This window comes from the organism of the source record quoted next, unplaced genomic scaffold (genome assembly GCF_019419815.1).
Source record: "Pyrus x bretschneideri cultivar Hongxiangsu unplaced genomic scaffold, Pyrus_bretschneideri_v1 Contig43, whole genome shotgun sequence".
Taxonomy (NCBI): Eukaryota; Viridiplantae; Streptophyta; class Magnoliopsida; order Rosales; family Rosaceae; genus Pyrus; species Pyrus x bretschneideri.
In genome coordinates this window covers 1,225,750-1,242,708 of record NW_025999757.1, presented here as the reverse complement: position 1 = coordinate 1,242,708, position 16,959 = coordinate 1,225,750, and the positions used below count along the sequence as shown (strand labels likewise).

The window sequence follows — 16,959 nt, the reverse complement described above, 5'->3', positions numbered from 1 at the left end:
CCTCTCGCACGACCACGATAGAGAGGCTTCTTTGCCAGATCAATATGGAATTGCATAAAATAGTGTTCAACAATCACACATGACGATCACAATGTGGTTATGATGGAATTGTAAGCTCACCTACCACATGACACGTAATGGAAAATTTATAGAAATATGTAAAGACTAGTTTGAAATACAAATTACAATCATTATGTATTTATATGGCACAGCATAATTATGAATTCATATAAAATACTTAAAGTGTTGGACACTTGTAATCGCATTATAGGAATGTATTTTAATTTAGGGAACTTTAACGAAAAACTTCTCATACTGTTTATTTTAACGAAAAATCATATTTTTACACTAAAAAGTAAATCCTAATACTATTCACTTTACGCTTTATTTTGTCTTTATCGTTAAAACGCAAAGTTTTCAAATCATTTTCATTAGTTTTTCTTTTAATTTAATTGTATATCAAGTCAACCCATGTTGCCTATATGAATTTCATTTTTATTTTTTTATATTTATTTATTTTTGTATATGTTAAATAGAAATAGACTGGGACTTTTCTTTCTTTTTTTCGTTGACTTTTTGACTTTTTTTTTAGGTTAATGACTTGATCAAAGATATCTAGAAGCTAAAACAATGTGACCGCTCACCACATTGGCACATTATCATCACCAATTGCTTTCACTCTTGGGACAAATTTTGGTGTGGGATGTAAATATCGCATGACATGTCCATTGGGTTGCAAGTTTACTTAAATTATAATACATGAAATAAATTTTAAAAATTGTTATTAACATTGTAAAAATTTAATTGTGTACTCTAAACTTTTTATATTTTGAAAGAAAATATTTTTATGAGAAGTGCACAATTAGAGCATCTAGATATCAAAAATCCTACGTGAATTTCTTTTTGACAAAAAAATATGGTTTTCTGGTTCCAATTAGATGCCAAAATTTTAACATGCATTAACATTCTCCAATTTAAAGGCAACATCAAAAAAAAAAGTTTCATTTTAATGTTGAACCCACATATTTCTTTATTTTCTTCTCTTATTAATATTTTATTATTAAATTCTGACCCACTTGATTTTATAAATAACCAAAAAGCATTTTAATTTAAAATCTTAGTTGAAAATGAGACTTTACAAATGAAATTCAACATCTGCATTAGAGATGTTCCTAAATTTTGGAGTTCTCTCATATGAGAAGTGCACAATTAGATTTTTAGAACATAAATAATAGTTGTCTAAAATTTAGACTTACAATTTTGTACTCAAGATTTAATAATTAACTAACATCTACACACACTACGTGTATGAACTCTTTTTATTTTTGTTTTTAAAATGAAAATGAAAGAGGATGAGAGAGAACGCATGTGGGAGTGGAAGCGAGAGGTTTTTGTTTTGTATTTTTTTTTTTTAATATGAGATATATGTTAACATCACTTATAGGTGAGATTTTAATAAAAAATAGTAAAATTTGGATCTGTAAAATTACATTATTACTAGCTCATTGTGAGGCTAAGTTCATCCCCTCTCCCTTAGTGTAAATAATATTGTTTGTTCAAAAAATAATAAAAAAAAGTAGTTTAGATAATTGAATAAAAAATATAGTTGGGGTCAATGTGAAGAAATTGAAATTGTCTACCTAAGGTGGAGAAACTAGAGTGTGACAGCCCGTCCCGGATTTTTCGTATTGTAGGGATGAAATGACGGTTTTGCCCCTACTATGTTTGTTTCGTTGTGTGGTCATTTTTGGGCTTTGGTTGGTGGACTTTGGACCACACACACACCCCCACACTCACCCTCTCTCTCTGCCCTGTCCCGAGTCCCTCTCTCTCTCCCATTCCTATTCTTTTCGTACGGACACCACCCAAAACCCTTGAAAACTTCACAGATCAAGGAAACAAATTACATATTCGTGCTCGTGAGGTCCTTAGGAGTTCAACCATACCCATTTCAAGTAAGGATACCTTCGTTTTCACGTCGAACTCGGGATCCCCCGATTTGGTCACTGTTCATGCACACATTAATTCTTGTGTTTTTGAGAATTTCAAGCTTGTAGGAAGCTTGGTGAGGTTCTTAGGAGGCTCGGGGTGATTCGTTTGAAGGTTTTGGACGTCGGGATCATGAGTTACAAGTTTAGCCGGAGTTGGTGGTGTTTTCCTAGCGAGATTCCGTGGGTTTTAGTGCTTGAAAGTGGTATGAATTTGTTCCTCTTGTTGTAAGCTTCATTTTGGTACCAATTTTGTGAAATTTGGTTGAAAAACGAAGAAGATACAAAGTTTTGAAAATTTCCCGGTTTTTCGGCGCCAGCGACGGTGCCGAAGTTTGGCCGGAGAAAATGACGGAATATTATGTCAGTTTGGTTGGAATATTCCTAACAGCATTAACGGCATCAGTTAGATTTAACGGAATATTCCTGACGGCGTTAACTAACGCGGTCAGTGTGCCAGGCACGTGCCTGCGCGTGTGGCTGTGCCTTGGCTGACGCATGGGGGTGCATGCGGCGTCGGAAAATTTTTCTAAAAATATGGGGATGTTCGTAAGGTTGAGTAGATCACGTTGGTGTATTCATACACCCCATTTGAGTATTGTATGAGAAGTTATTTCGTAAGGTTGGTTATGTGCTTTAAAATTAACGTTTTTATAGTTGTTTCACATATAGGTGAGACCTATCTCGAGGAGGAGCGCGGTCACTCGAGGTAAGGGGGTTACGACCCTTTTACATACCAATGAGTGGGCTTTTGGTTTTCCGTATATACCTATATACTTATGTTTTTCCCAGAAAGGTGCACAGTCCTGTCGTACAAACCACTTTAGGTGGTTCCGACTCGTAGGTGACCCGCGATTATTCGCCCAACCTTCATGTGATCGTAGCACTTGAGCGTACTTATTATACACCCAGTCCTGTCGTACAGACCACTTTAGATGGTTCCGACTCGTGTGCAGGTATAGTTAGTGAGATGGAGATTTGAGCTCTAGATTCAGCCGTACAGGTCACGTTAGGTGACTCTAGCTGACAGATTACATGGCATTGTTTGGCATTACCTGAGTACTTGCATTTTATATCGAGGCATTTGGCATGACATATTTCCGAGCATGATTTATATATATGTATATATTCTATTTTTCTGGGAAGTATACAGGTTTTACAGCGATGGGTTAGAACTTTGTTTATGAAATGGTTTTTGAAAAGCTTTGTTTTTGCCCACTCACGCTTTCTGTTTTGCACCCCTCCAGGTTCTAGTTGGCTAGCACTTGTGGTGGCTCCCCAGAGGATTTTTTCGGCATATCTGACAGATTATCACCAGTGTAGGACCACCTTTGGGTGTGTTTGTTTAGTGTTGTTTCTCCCGGACTGCATTAGGTCTTCCGTGCTCCGAACTTTGTTTTTCACACTTACGCTTGCATATGTATGTTCTTACTTTGTGTATAGCTGGTTTTTATTTATTCGTACTTTTATTATTATTATTTTTAGCTTCCGCACTGTGCACATGGCTACGTCACTTCCACGTGACGGCCAGCATGCCCTGATCTCGATCAAGGTGTGTCATAGAGTGAGAAACACCCATGATCCTACATGGTCATTAATTAAGGAGCATGCCCGCATAATTTAATTATTGATGTGATTAATTGCAGATTAGTCTATGTAATTATTATAATGTGTCCTAATCATCACCATTATTATATTATAACTCTCTCTTTATGAAAAAATTGCAATCCCCCATCCCAACATTTGTCTCGTATTTTAAGTTTTTAATCAGAAATATAATTTTCGTACATTTTTTTTCTTCATCATACTAATGTTTAATGTTGTCCTTAAAAAAAATTTCATACAAGCGACAATGTGAGATGTCAATTGCAATAATAAATTTTCTTTCAAGTTTATTCAATTCAAATACAAAAAAGTAAATATAGGTGTTAATAGAAATAGTATACATAAATCACTTCTTTTAAAAAATTAAAAATTCATTTTTTTTTTTTTGTATAGAATGTTCCCGAAGGTGCTTAGGTCAAAAAGAAAAACAAAAACAAAAACTAAAAGCTAGTTACTTTTTTTTTAATTTCTTTTTATTTTTTTTTTTTTTAAAAGGAAGACAACTGGTGGCACGTCACACTTATTCACCTCTTCTGAACCCGGAGATACTATAAGGAATTTCACTCTACCTGTGACCACAATAAAAAAAAAACTCACTAGCTCGGAGTATTGAACATGAGACATCTGACAATTTTTGTTTATTGGGGAGCTACAATCCGGATCCTTACCAATGAGCCATTTGCTGTAATTTTTTTATTTCTTTTTAGTTTGGGAGCTAAATTAAATTCTTTTTACTCAATGAGTCAAACTCTCCAACAAACAAACCACATCCCCACACTCCTCAAAGCCTTAAACGTTTATATTATAACCCCAACCCAAATATAGATACAACTCCCCCATAAAATATCCAAAAATAAATATCCCAAAATAAATCCCAAAAATTTAGAGGGGTTCCCAACCAATCAAATGTTAAAACTTCCACCCTGAAATTTGGAATTCTCGTTCCTCCATTAAACAAATCTTTTAATTTTTGACAGCCTACAAAAAAAAAAACAAAAACAAAAACCAAAATCTCTGAATTTTCTTTCTTTTGATCAACCAAAACTATCAACCGAAAAATGAAACCAAAACCAGCTATCTTTGCAGAAAACCACCATCAGATAAACTGATTTTAATTAAGTTTAAACAGTTTCTTTGTCTTGTTTGATCTTCATTAAATATTGCAGTTCCTTGTCCTCTGATCTCCATCAATCTCTCTCTCCTCTTCTTCCTCTCTTTCTCTCTCTAAACAGTGATTAATCACAGATCATTAACCCAAATCAAAAGCTTTCAACTTTGCATTTACTCTTTCTGCATAAAAGAAGAGAAACTGCTGCCACCAACAACCCATCTCTCCAAGAAACCAGAAGATTCCCCCACTACCTAACCAGAACATGGATAGGAGCTAAAAGGAGCTCACTTTTTCTTATCTGCAACCACCGCTACCGCCGCCACCGCCGCCACCACCGCCTTTTTCTGAGGAAATCTCGAGGAACCCAGTTCGTAGAACCCTAAACCGGACCCAAATCCCAAGCTTTCCGGCCGAAATTCAGCAACCCGATACCTGGGTTTTGTTCACATTCGCCATTGAAGATGACCCAGCTAAAGCAAATGTCCCACATCGACATCAGTCCGCCAACGCCCGGCAAGTTCAAGATGGACAAGTCGCCCTACATTCATCGCCTCCGCGGGCACGGCTCTCTCGCCAAGCTCACATTCTGGTCCTTCGTTTTCCTCGGCTTGATCTTGATCTTCTTCTTCCACTCCCCGTCCCCCAATTCTCTGCCGTCCGATCCCTCCCGCCGCTCTCTCAGAACCTACAATTGGGGCGGACCCGCCTGGGAAAAACGGGTCAGGTCCTCTGCCAAAGTCCGGTCTCGCCACGGAATCTCCGTCCTCGTCACCGGTGCTGCCGGCTTCGTCGGGACCCACGTGTCGGCGGCGCTTAAACGCCGTGGAGATGGGGTCCTTGGTCTGGACTGCTTTAATGACTACTACGACCCTTCGTTGAAGAGGGCTCGGCAGGCGCTTTTGGAGCGGAGTGGGGTGTTCATTGTGGAAGGCGACATAAACGACGCCCCTTTGCTGAGCAAGCTCTTCGAGGTAGTGGCGTTCACCCATGTGATGCATTTGGCTGCCCAAGCTGGTGTGAGGTATGCCATGGAAAACCCAGGCTCATATGTTCATAGTAATATAGCTGGTCTTGTTAATCTTCTTGAAGTTTGTAAAAATGCAAATCCACAACCTGCAATTGTTTGGGCAAGTTCTAGTTCTGTTTATGGATTAAATACTAAGGTACCCTTTTCGGAAAGAGACCGGACTGACCAGCCGGCTAGTCTCTATGCCGCCACCAAGAAAGCCGGTGAGGAAATTGCACACACTTACAACCATATCTATGGCCTTTCCCTTACCGGGTTGCGGTTCTTTACTGTTTATGGCCCTTGGGGAAGGCCTGATATGGCATACTTCTTTTTCACGAGGGATATATTGAAGGGGAAGACCATTCCAATCTTTGAGGGGGCTAATCATGGAACCGTTGCAAGGGATTTTACCTACATTGATGATATTGTGAAGGGATGCTTGGCGTCATTAGATACCGCTGAGAAGAGTACTGGGAGTGGAGGAAAGAAGAAGGGGCCTGCCCAATTGCGGGTTTTCAATTTGGGGAATACATCGCCAGTGCCAGTTACGGATCTTGTGACCATTTTGGAGAGGCTTTTGAAGGTGAAGGCTAAGAGAAATATAATGAAGTTGCCACGTAATGGGGATGTTCAGTTTACACACGCAAACATTAGTTCGGCTCAGAGGGAACTTGGATATAAGCCTACAACTGATCTGCAGACAGGGCTGAAGAAATTCGTTCGGTGGTACCTCAGTTACTATTCTGGTGGGAAGAAGGCTTCTGGGTGACAAAATTCTTTTCATTGTGCGGTAGAACCCTTCGAATTCTTGTTCATTATAATTCTTACGATTGTTTTTTTAACATTTCTGTCATTTCCCGGTACGTTTTTCCATATATCATAACGATGTAATGCCATATGAGGAGGAACCTTGTGAACTATGGTGAAGAAGTTTTGTGGTTTAGGGACATTGTTTTCTAAGCACTCCCATGCTGTATTGAGCGAAATCGAGGACCATCTCTTTCTTTTTTTCTTGGAATGTAATTGTTGGAGCTACGGCGTTGTAGAATTCATGACTGATAGAACATGTGCTAATTGGTGAACGTGTATCATTGCCAAGCAATCAATAAAATAGCACATGATAGTTTGGGTCCTTAATACTATATGACGTGAATTACAGTATTTTTGTGTAATACGTTATTTGTTTTTCATACAATGCATTTTCTTGTAATTGATGTCCATCGATTCCTATGCTGCTGTTTTATGGTTAATTTTGCAGCTGACTTTGTCATCCTGCACTGACCTTTAGAACGTGCTTAAGTATGTCATGTAGCTCAACTGCAAGACTAATCCTTAATGACAGAGCTTCTTGCATATCAGGTTTGCATTTCGGTTTTCCTTTACTCTCTGGTTTATACTGTCATTAATACACACAATATTTGGGGTGCTAAAATTATATGTTCTACTAAGCTTTGTACTCTAGATCACGAATTTGCGGTGCTCATTTACTGTGTTCCTCGTTTATGACATAGGTAGCAAAAGAACTTTTAATTGTTACTTTGAGTTAGATTTGGATCTCTCTGGCATTTGGTTCTCTCCCGTTTAGGGTTCTTATTAACTTTTTGGTTTTCTTCTTTTGTTGAAAGACGATGAATATAGAAGTACATAAAAGAGTGGAAAGTGAAAACTTCTATTCATTTATTTATATATCTTCCTTCTGTTGTCAATTTCTTTTGTTACAGACTTTACCTTTCTTCTTTTTGCAAACCATTCCATACAAGGATCCAATCAACCAAGTATCCAAAGTCCAAACTACAAGTCTTTCATTAGTTTGTACTAATGATAAACCCTAATGCTAACTGCAATAATGCAGTTGCTGATAAAACCCTAACAGTATAATAATCATGCATACAAACCGGAACTTGCAGTCATGGTTCTTCTCTTCTCTTGTACGCACAGCAAGGGAGTTTGTGGTTGTCACTTGTCAATGAGACAACCATGCACAAAATGAACAACCTATGTTTGTACCGAGAAGAGAGACCAATCCCACTTTCATTTTGGTAACCATCTCAGCCCATCAACGAGGCAATTACCTACATTTTTCATTTAGCCAACTGCTACATTAGTTCAAATGTGACTTAATGACATTTTCCCTCCAATATGGTTAACGTTGTTCGGATATAAAACCCTTAGAAGTCTAACTCTATGTATAGCTCTGGCTGCCGTCCATAGTTTGATGAACTCACTTGAATTCTTACGCATTTTGCTCCTTCGGCTGATTTTGAAAGACCTGTTTGGCATTATACGTATGTTAAAACTTAAAACTACCTCAAGTAACTCTTTCATCTTTTTTATCCACATTTCCTTGTTTGTGCATGATATGGTTTTGGAAAACTGTATGTTGTCTTTGTTTAGTAAGTGAATTATGACAAAGATGATAATTCTGTTGTCCAAATACAGGGCTGGGCATTTCTTTTTCTTTTCGGTAACATGGTTTGTACATTGCTGGCATGCAAGTAGGGTAAGTAAAGATTCGTAGACTCGTAGTGTTTGCAAATGCAGAATGAATAACAGCAGTGCTCTGGCACAAAATAGTTCCAGAAGACGGCAAGAATACGCTCGACTCTTTGTTATACTTTCTTTACATGCTAGGGACGAAAGCATTGTATTGTAAGCTAGTAGTTTGTGTGCGAATAAGTTGCAGGAACACTGAATCATTAGGATTGTTTTGCAAGAAGTTGGAGAAAGGTCATTTCCCAAAAGTACTTGACTGTGACAATGGAGTCATGATCATCATGTTCTCTGAAATGTACACAAAAACGAAACCAAATTAGAAGGAACTTCCAAACTATGCTTACCAAGTTGTGTGTTTCCAAGTGCACCAAGTGATGCCGGTTCTGCAAGAAACCCTTCTATATCTATAGAAGAGAGAATCAAAGAAGCACCAATATGAAATCTAGGTGTCCGAACTAAAAAATGATTCCTTATCCTGACATATTTGAAGTACTCAAAAACTTAACAAAAGTAACCCTCGTCCAATTTCCTCACAGCAATCAATTTTTGTCCGGTAAAACTGTTTGGGCCCAAATTAGTGGATTAGGGCCGAGTAAGTAGTTAGACAGACTTGTTTGAATTAATGAAAGACACTTGAAAGATCAGGATGGCATAGGAATATTGGTAACATTCTAAGAGCAACTCTAGCGTTGGAGCCCTCCCCCCAGGCTATGCACTGTTTAATCCACCAAATGAACAGTAACTGCCCTTAATGAACAGTAATAGCCCTGGCAATAGCATTTGCATCTCCACCGTTACACTTCAATAACCCTGGCAATAGGCAATAAAATATTAGTATTTTTTTATTTATAAAATAATACAAAATAATTTTAATTGTAATATCGGATAAGATTTTTAATTGTTCTCGTTGCGCCACATGTCATTATCCGAAGTATTATTAAATAATACAAAATAAATTTATTTGTAATTTCGGATAAGATTTTTAATCGTTGTCGTTGCGCCACTTGTCATAAAATCCGAAAAGACAATTATTGGGGATGGATTTCCGATAAATTTTTTAATCGTACTCGTTATGCCACGTGTCATTATCCGAAAATACAATTATTGGTGATGAATTTCTGATAAGATTATTAACCAATCACGTCGCGCCATGTGTCATAATCTGTTTACAATCTTTGAGGATAGATTTCCATCAGATTTTTAACGAATGACGGCATGGCACGTGACATTATGTACAACCTAATTCTTTCTGAATCCTCCATATAATCCACCATCCATCCTTACAAATCTCACACCAATTTTCTCAAGATCTCTATCATTATTCATAGTTTCTGCTTCCTTCTTCACAAAAATCTGTATCATTATTCATAGTTTCTGTTTCTTTCTTACAATGTCTTCTTCTTCCTTAAGGATGATGTGGGAACTCGATCAAGAAGAGGAAGAATTGTTTAACCAATCAGAAGCAATGTTCAATCACCAGGGGGCAAAAAATGAGAGGGAAGAGGATGAGGAGCGTAGAAGGAGAGATGACGAAGTAAGAATGGGCAGAGCCTCACATTCCCGTCGAGTCAACCAAGCTGTGGCTTAGATCTGCAGCCCCAGTCGTTCCGAAAACCTTGATAGAAGCAGGCAACGACGAGGTATGGAACTCTTGGATGATTATTTTGTCCCTAATAGTGCATTCCCTAATACGTACTTTAGACGTCATTTTAGAATGGAACGACATTTGTTCAACAAAATCATGATTGCAGTTTGCAACCATGATTCTTACTTTATGCAAAAGAATGATGCTTTTGGTGCTATGGGTCTACTGCCTGAGCAAAAAATTACTGCTGCCTTGCAGATGCTTGCATATGGAGCATATACAGATAGGCCTGGCAAACGGGTCGTGTCTGTCGTGTTCGTGTAACACCTGTTATCTTAACGGGTCGTGTCGTGTCACACCCGTTATCTTAACGGGTCCTTAACAGGTCGTGTCACTTTACCCAACGGGTAAAGTGACCCGACCCGTTATGACCCGTTATGACCCGTTAAGAAAAAAATATATTTTTTTACAATTTGCACATACCACACATTGCGACATAAATATTACTTGAAAACATTAAAACATTTCTCGTTCAAGTACTATATCTACACTCGAAAATGAAAGCCTAATAAAAAAAAATAATACATACACTACTAATCTATTACAAATATTAAATGTGCAAGGATAAAGAGTTTTTGTTTTTAAGATTGTAAGTCTTTCTTAAAAGTTTACACCTCCATTTACAAAATCTTCAATTTACATCGAACATCATGAAATTATATTGGAACTTTGGCTTGATCTATTGCCTTTAAGGAGTGTAGTTATAAAAAATCATCAAAATCGGAGTTAAAATAACCGTTAAATCTTGATTTTTCGTTTATAACCGTCGAAAAGCTTTGTCCCGTTACTTGATCTCTGAATGTTTTTTTTTTGTGATTTTTTGCTGATGTGATCTCCAAGCATATACAAACAATTTTGACGGTTTTGATCGTTGAAATTAGTTTTGGAGAATTCGTAAAATGATAGATTGACTAACACTTAGAGTTTATTTATACTTTTATTAAGTATAACATAAGATTTTGTGGTATCCACTTGTGTAAATATTTTAAATTGAAGATCGAATTCATTCATTATATTCATATAGGGTCAAGGAGTGTAGTTATAAAAAATCATCAAAATCGGAGTTAAAATAACCGTTAAATCGTGATTTTTCGTTTATAACCGTTGAAAAGCTTTGTCCCGTTACTTGATCTTTGAATGTTTTTTTTTTGTGATTTTTTGCTGATGTGATCTCCAAGCATATACAAACAATTTTGACGGTTTGGATCGTTGAAATTAGTTTTGGAGAATTCGTAAAACGAAAGATTGACTAACACTTAGAGTTTATTTATACTTTTATTAAGTATAACATAAGATTTGTGGTATCCACTTGTGTAAATATTTTAAATTGAAGATCGAATTCATTCATTGTATTCATATAGGGTCAAGGAGTGTAGTTATAAAAAATCATCAAAATCGGAGTTAAAATAACCGTTAAATCTTGATTTTTCGTTTATAACCGTCGAAAAGCTTTGTCCCGTTGCTTGATCTCTGAATGTTTTTTTTTTGTGATTTTTTGCTGATGTGATCTCCAAGCATATACAAACAATTTTGACGGTTTTGATCGTTGAAATTAGTTTTGGAGAATTCGTAAAACGATAGATTGACTAACACTTAGAGTTTATTTATACTTTTATTAAGTATAACATAAGATTTTGTGGTATCCACTTGTGTAAATATTTTAAATTGAAGATCGAATTCATTCATTGTATTCATATAGGGTCAAGGAGTGTAGTTATAAAAAATCATCAAAATCGGAGTTAAAATAACCGTTAAATCTTGATTTTTCGTTTATAACCGTTGAAAAGCTTTGTCCCGTTACTTGATCTTTGAATGTTTTTTTTTTGTGATTTTTTGCTGATGTGATCTCCAAGCATATACAAACAATTTTGACGGTTTGGATCGTTGAAATTAGTTTTGGAGAATTCGTAAAACGATAGATTGACTAACACTTAGAGTTTATTTATACTTTTATTAAGTATAACATAAGATTTGTGGTATCCACTTGTGTAAATATTTTAAATTGAAGATCGAATTCATTCATTGTATTCATATAGGGTCAAGGAGTGTAGTTATAAAAAATCATCAAAATCGGAGTTAAAATAACCGTTAAATCTTGATTTTTCGTTTATAACCGTCGAAAAGCTTTGTCCCGTTACTTGATCTCTGAATGTTTTTTTTTTGTGATTTGTTGCTGATGTGATCTCCAAGCATATACAAACAATTTTGACGGTTTTGATCGTTGAAATTAGTTTTGGAGAATTCGTAAAACGATAGATTGACTAACACTTAGAGTTTATTTATACTTTTATTAAGTATAACATAAGATTTTGTGGTATCCACTTGTGTAAATATTTTAAATTGAAGATCGAATTCATTCATTGTATTCATATAGGGTCAAGGAGTGTAGTTATAAAAAATCATCAAAATCGGAGTTAAAATAACCGTTAAATCTTGATTTTTCGTTTATAACCGTTGAAAAGCTTTGTCCCGTTACTTGATCTTTAAATGTTTTTTTTTTGTGATTTTTTGCTGATGTGATCTCCAAGCATATACAAACAATTTTGATGGTTTTGATCGTTGAAATTAGTTTTGGAGAATTCGTAAAATGATAGATTGACTAACACTTAGAGTTTATTTATACTTTTATTAAGTATAACATAAGATTTTGTGGTATCCACTTGTGTAAATATTTTAAATTGAAGATCGAATTCATTCATTGTATTCATATAGGGTCAAGGAGTGTAGTTATAAAAAATCATCAAAATCGGAGTTAAAATAACCGTTAAATCTTGATTTTTCGTTTATAACCGTTGAAAAGCTTTGTCCCGTTACTTGATCTTTGAATGTTTTTTTTTTGTGATTTTTTGCTGATGTGATCTCCAAGCATATACAAACAATTTTGACGGTTTGGATCGTTGAAATTAGTTTTGGAGAATTCGTAAAACGATAGATTGACTAACACTTAGAGTTTATTTATACTTTTATTAAGTATAACATAAGATTTTGTGGTATCCACTTGTGTAAATATTTTAAATTGAAGATCGAATTCATTCATTGTATTCATATAGGGTCAAGAAGTGTAGTTATAAAAAATCATCAAAATCGGAGTTAAAATAACCGTTAAATCGTGATTTTTCGTTTATAACCGTTGAAAAGCTTTGTCCCGTTACTTGATCTCTGAATGTTTTTTTTTTGTGATTTTTTGCTGATATGATCTCCAAGCATATACAAACAATTTTGACGGTTTGGATCGTTGAAATTAGTTTTGGAGAATTCGTATGCCATCAATCAAGTTCCGTGTGTGTGTGTGTGTATATATATATATATTTATTAAGTAGATTTAAATCTATTTATTTTGTACGTATAAATTATAATTGACTGGTACACGGAATAGTACATACATCACGTGTCACGTGTTCATTATAAAAATAGTGAGATATGTCATGACAGTCATGTGTGTGATAAAAAGTTAATAACTTAAAAAAAAAAAAAAAATTTGTCACCACTTCTATTAATTTTCATTTTTCCCTCTCTTTTTTGTTTCCTTTTCAACTTTTTCTTATCATTTTCACTTTTCCCTCCAACATCTTTCCCTAATTCCCTCACTTTTTTGTTTTATTTTCAACTTTTCTTAACATTTTCATTTTCCCTCCATTTTTTTTTCCAAAAAGGACGGCAAGTTGGCAAATGCATGATCATGCATATTAAATTATTAATTAATATGCATTATAATTTTTATAAAATTTAATATATATATATATATATAATATAATTAGTATAGATAGACTTAATATTTTGGGGGTATAATTATTATAGTATATATAATTATTATAATTATTATAAATTTTATAGTTAATTTAATATATATATATATATATATTTATTATAATTTTTAGGGGTATAAAATTGTAAAATTAATGTATATAATTATTACAATATTTTTTTAGGGGTTATAAAATTATAAAATAATATTCTGCTTATCGTGTATCGTGTTTACCCACGTGTATACCCGACCCGACCCGTTATCTTAACAGGTGCTTATCGGGTTACCCGATAAGACCCGATTCGTTATCGTGTCGACCCAAACACCTGTTAATTTCGTGTCGTGTCGTGTCGGGTTATCGGGTCGTGTCAGAAATTGCCAGGCCTATATACAGACCAAGTGGATGAGATAATGAGGATGGGGAAATCAACCATTCTTGAGTCCCTGATGAGGTTTTGCGAAGCAATCGAATCTATCTACACCACTGAGTACCTCCGCAAACCTACAAACATGGACTTGGAACGGCTGTTGAAGAAGGCCGAGATGCGTGGTTTTCCTAGGATGATTGAAAGCATTGATTGTATGCACTGAACGTGGAAAAACTGTCCAAGTGCATGGCAAGGCGCTTATGGGGACAGAAAATGAGCAAAAAGTATCATTCTGGAGGTGGTGGCATCTTTTCATACATGGATTTGGCACGCCTTTTTCGAGGTCTCAGAGCTCAAAATGACATCAACGTCCTTGCCCAATCCTCAGTGTTCAACGATGTCCTGCAAGGAAAGGCACCAAAAGTCACGTATGAGGTCAACGGACGTATGTACGACGAGCCATACTACCTAGCTGACGGCATTTACCCGCGATGGTCAACATTTGTCAAAACAGTGCCACGTCCACGAAGTGCAAAGAAAAAACACTTTGCAAGCTATTAAAAGGGGTGCAAGAAGGATATGGAGCGTTGTTTCAATATCCTCCAAGCTCGCTGGGCGATCGTTAGGGGTGCTGCCAGATTGTTTGATGTAGAGTCGCTTCGATCCATCATGATAACATGTATCATTCTTCACAACATGATTGTGGAAGATGAGTACGATTATGAAGCCGTTGATGAATATGAGCCAGACACGATGAACAATTCAAGAACACGTATATATTGTGCTCATGACGCCACCGATGAGCCCGTGCAACATGAGCCATTAGAAAGGGATGGACGTTACAATGAAAGGCTCATTCAACGATATACTGCATTTCAAATGCCAGACATGCATAATGCCCGACAAATTGACTTGATAGAGCACCAATGGGCATTGAAACAAGCTGAAGATAATTAAGTTAATTTAGTGTGTTTTTTTGAATTTGGTATGTTTATGTTATTTGATTTGGTGTGTTTTATTATTTGGTATGTTTATGTAATTTTTTTAGTGAGTTTTTTATTATTCGGTGTGCTTATGTAATTTTATTTGGTGTGTTTTTGTCATTTCAATAAATATTCTCTTAGTATAAATAACTTACCAAATTAATTTGAATAAATATTCAATAAATTGGAAACAACATAAATAATACAAACAATAAATGATAAATTACAACCCAAAGTGATTGGAAAATTATGGGCTCCGATTACAAAAACTACTCTATTTATCATCACTTAACCAATTTGTGGTGCTAGGATGATCTTCTCTTGTGGTGCTAGGACCATCTTGGCTTGCTCTCGCTTCTCTTGCACGCCTCCTTCGCACCATGTCCGCTTTCTCTGACTTCCAAAAAAATTTAGAATTTGGAGACTTCCCTTCTAAAGGCGTGTTCATGATCTCACGATCTCGTTGAGCCTGTCTTTCTTCTTTAACATGTTCCCTTTCTTGCCTAAGTAGCTCTCTTTCTCTCTCATTAGCCTGAAATTCTCTCTCAATAGCTGCAGTTTTTGCGTCTTCTCTAGCCTTATCAGCCTCATATTTCGCCAGTTCCCTCGCCAAAGTCAATTCACCTTGGCGAGTAAGTTCTTCCATGAACTTTGCATAATCATTCTTCGAAACACTCCATTTTCTCTTTGAAGCCTTCTTACCTTGAGGCCTAATGGGATAACAGGTCGAACCCGACGCTTGTTCAGGGAGGGGCGTTTCGGGCACTTCTTCTGCATCATCTTCATGAACATGCGAGACATGATCGGGTGTAGAGTGTAGAAGGGTGCTGTTTATGTGCACTTCTGGACCGACTAGCACAACTCTAAATTTAGGACAATCTTTGACAATATTCCAACATTCCCACCGGTTGAATGATTTATTTTTGCTTTTGGTTTTGGCAACATACCAAGCTTGTGCTTGAAGTTCCTACACAATGCGGGAGAAGAAATAATTATAATGAAAATAAGTAACAAATAAATAATACAAACAATAAATAATAAATTATTTAGGTAACAAATAAATAATACAAACAAATAATTATAATGTAAGTATGTAACAAATAAATAATACAAACAAATAATTAAAATGTAAGTATGTAACAAATAAATAATACAAACAAATAATTATAATGTAAATTTGGGTATCAAATAAATAATATATTGTTACTTGATCCGAGTAATTTTCCCCACTTCGAATATTACTCCTAGCTTGTGCCAAGGCGTCTCTCCACGTACTAAACGATTGGCTAAGTAATTTCCAACGACTGGACATCGATTCTTTGGTTCTTTTCCCACCAATTTTCTCAAGATAATTGGTATGAATAAGACTCCATATTTCTCGCAATTGCATCTCATTACCCGTAAGCGAACTATGAGTAACTTCAACCTAGCTAGTACACAACGCAACATCTTCAAGAAGCGACCAATTCGTACCTGCACCATTGGTCATTTTGTTGAAAAAAAATGGATTCAAACTTTGAGACAAAGAAAGCAATGTGATTGAAAGTAGTTGAGAAAATATGAAATTGTTGTGTAAGGTAGATGATAATGAGAATGTATTTATATAAAAGTAAAAACAATTTTTAAAAAAAAAATTCAGATTTTTTTTGAATTTTTTACAATTTTTTTTTAATTTTTATTCAACTAATTAATCTCTGCCATTGGATATAAAAAAATTTGAATTCTAACACTCCAGATTGTGCCACGTATCACAACGGTAACTTTTCTTAATTTTAAAACTATTTTTTCTTTTATTTTTTTTATTTATAAAGCATATTAATATCCACCGTTGATCTTAGATCGAACGGTGGATATTAAATAAGACTTCTTTTTTTTTTTGACCGTTGAGATCGAACGGACCGTGGGAAGCCACGTGGCTTCCCAACGGTCACTGAAAAAGCAATTTTTTTTTTCTGATTTCTTGTCAGCGACGCGCCCCCATGCGCGAGTGAGGTGCACGCGCCTGACAGAAA

The 16,959-nt window shown here is 35.7% G+C and overlaps 1 protein-coding gene across 1 annotated transcript; it reads left to right on the top strand.

The window, feature by feature from the left end:
• The first annotated feature begins 4,455 nt into the window (after positions 1 to 4,455).
• Positions 4,456 to 6,850, top strand: LOC125469476 (UDP-glucuronate 4-epimerase 3-like). Its single transcript, XM_048566842.1, has one exon. It carries the CDS (start codon positions 5,166 to 5,168, stop codon positions 6,480 to 6,482), a length of 1,317 nt encoding a protein of 438 aa, XP_048422799.1. The 5' UTR covers positions 4,456 to 5,165; the 3' UTR covers positions 6,483 to 6,850.
• The last annotated feature ends 10,109 nt before the right edge of the window (positions 6,851 to 16,959 follow it).

Excerpts from the sequence above, each read along its gene's own strand:
- LOC125469476 (XM_048566842.1), top strand. The coding sequence starts at position 5,166 with ATGACCCAGCTAAAGCAAATGTCCCACATCGACATCAGTCCGCCAACG.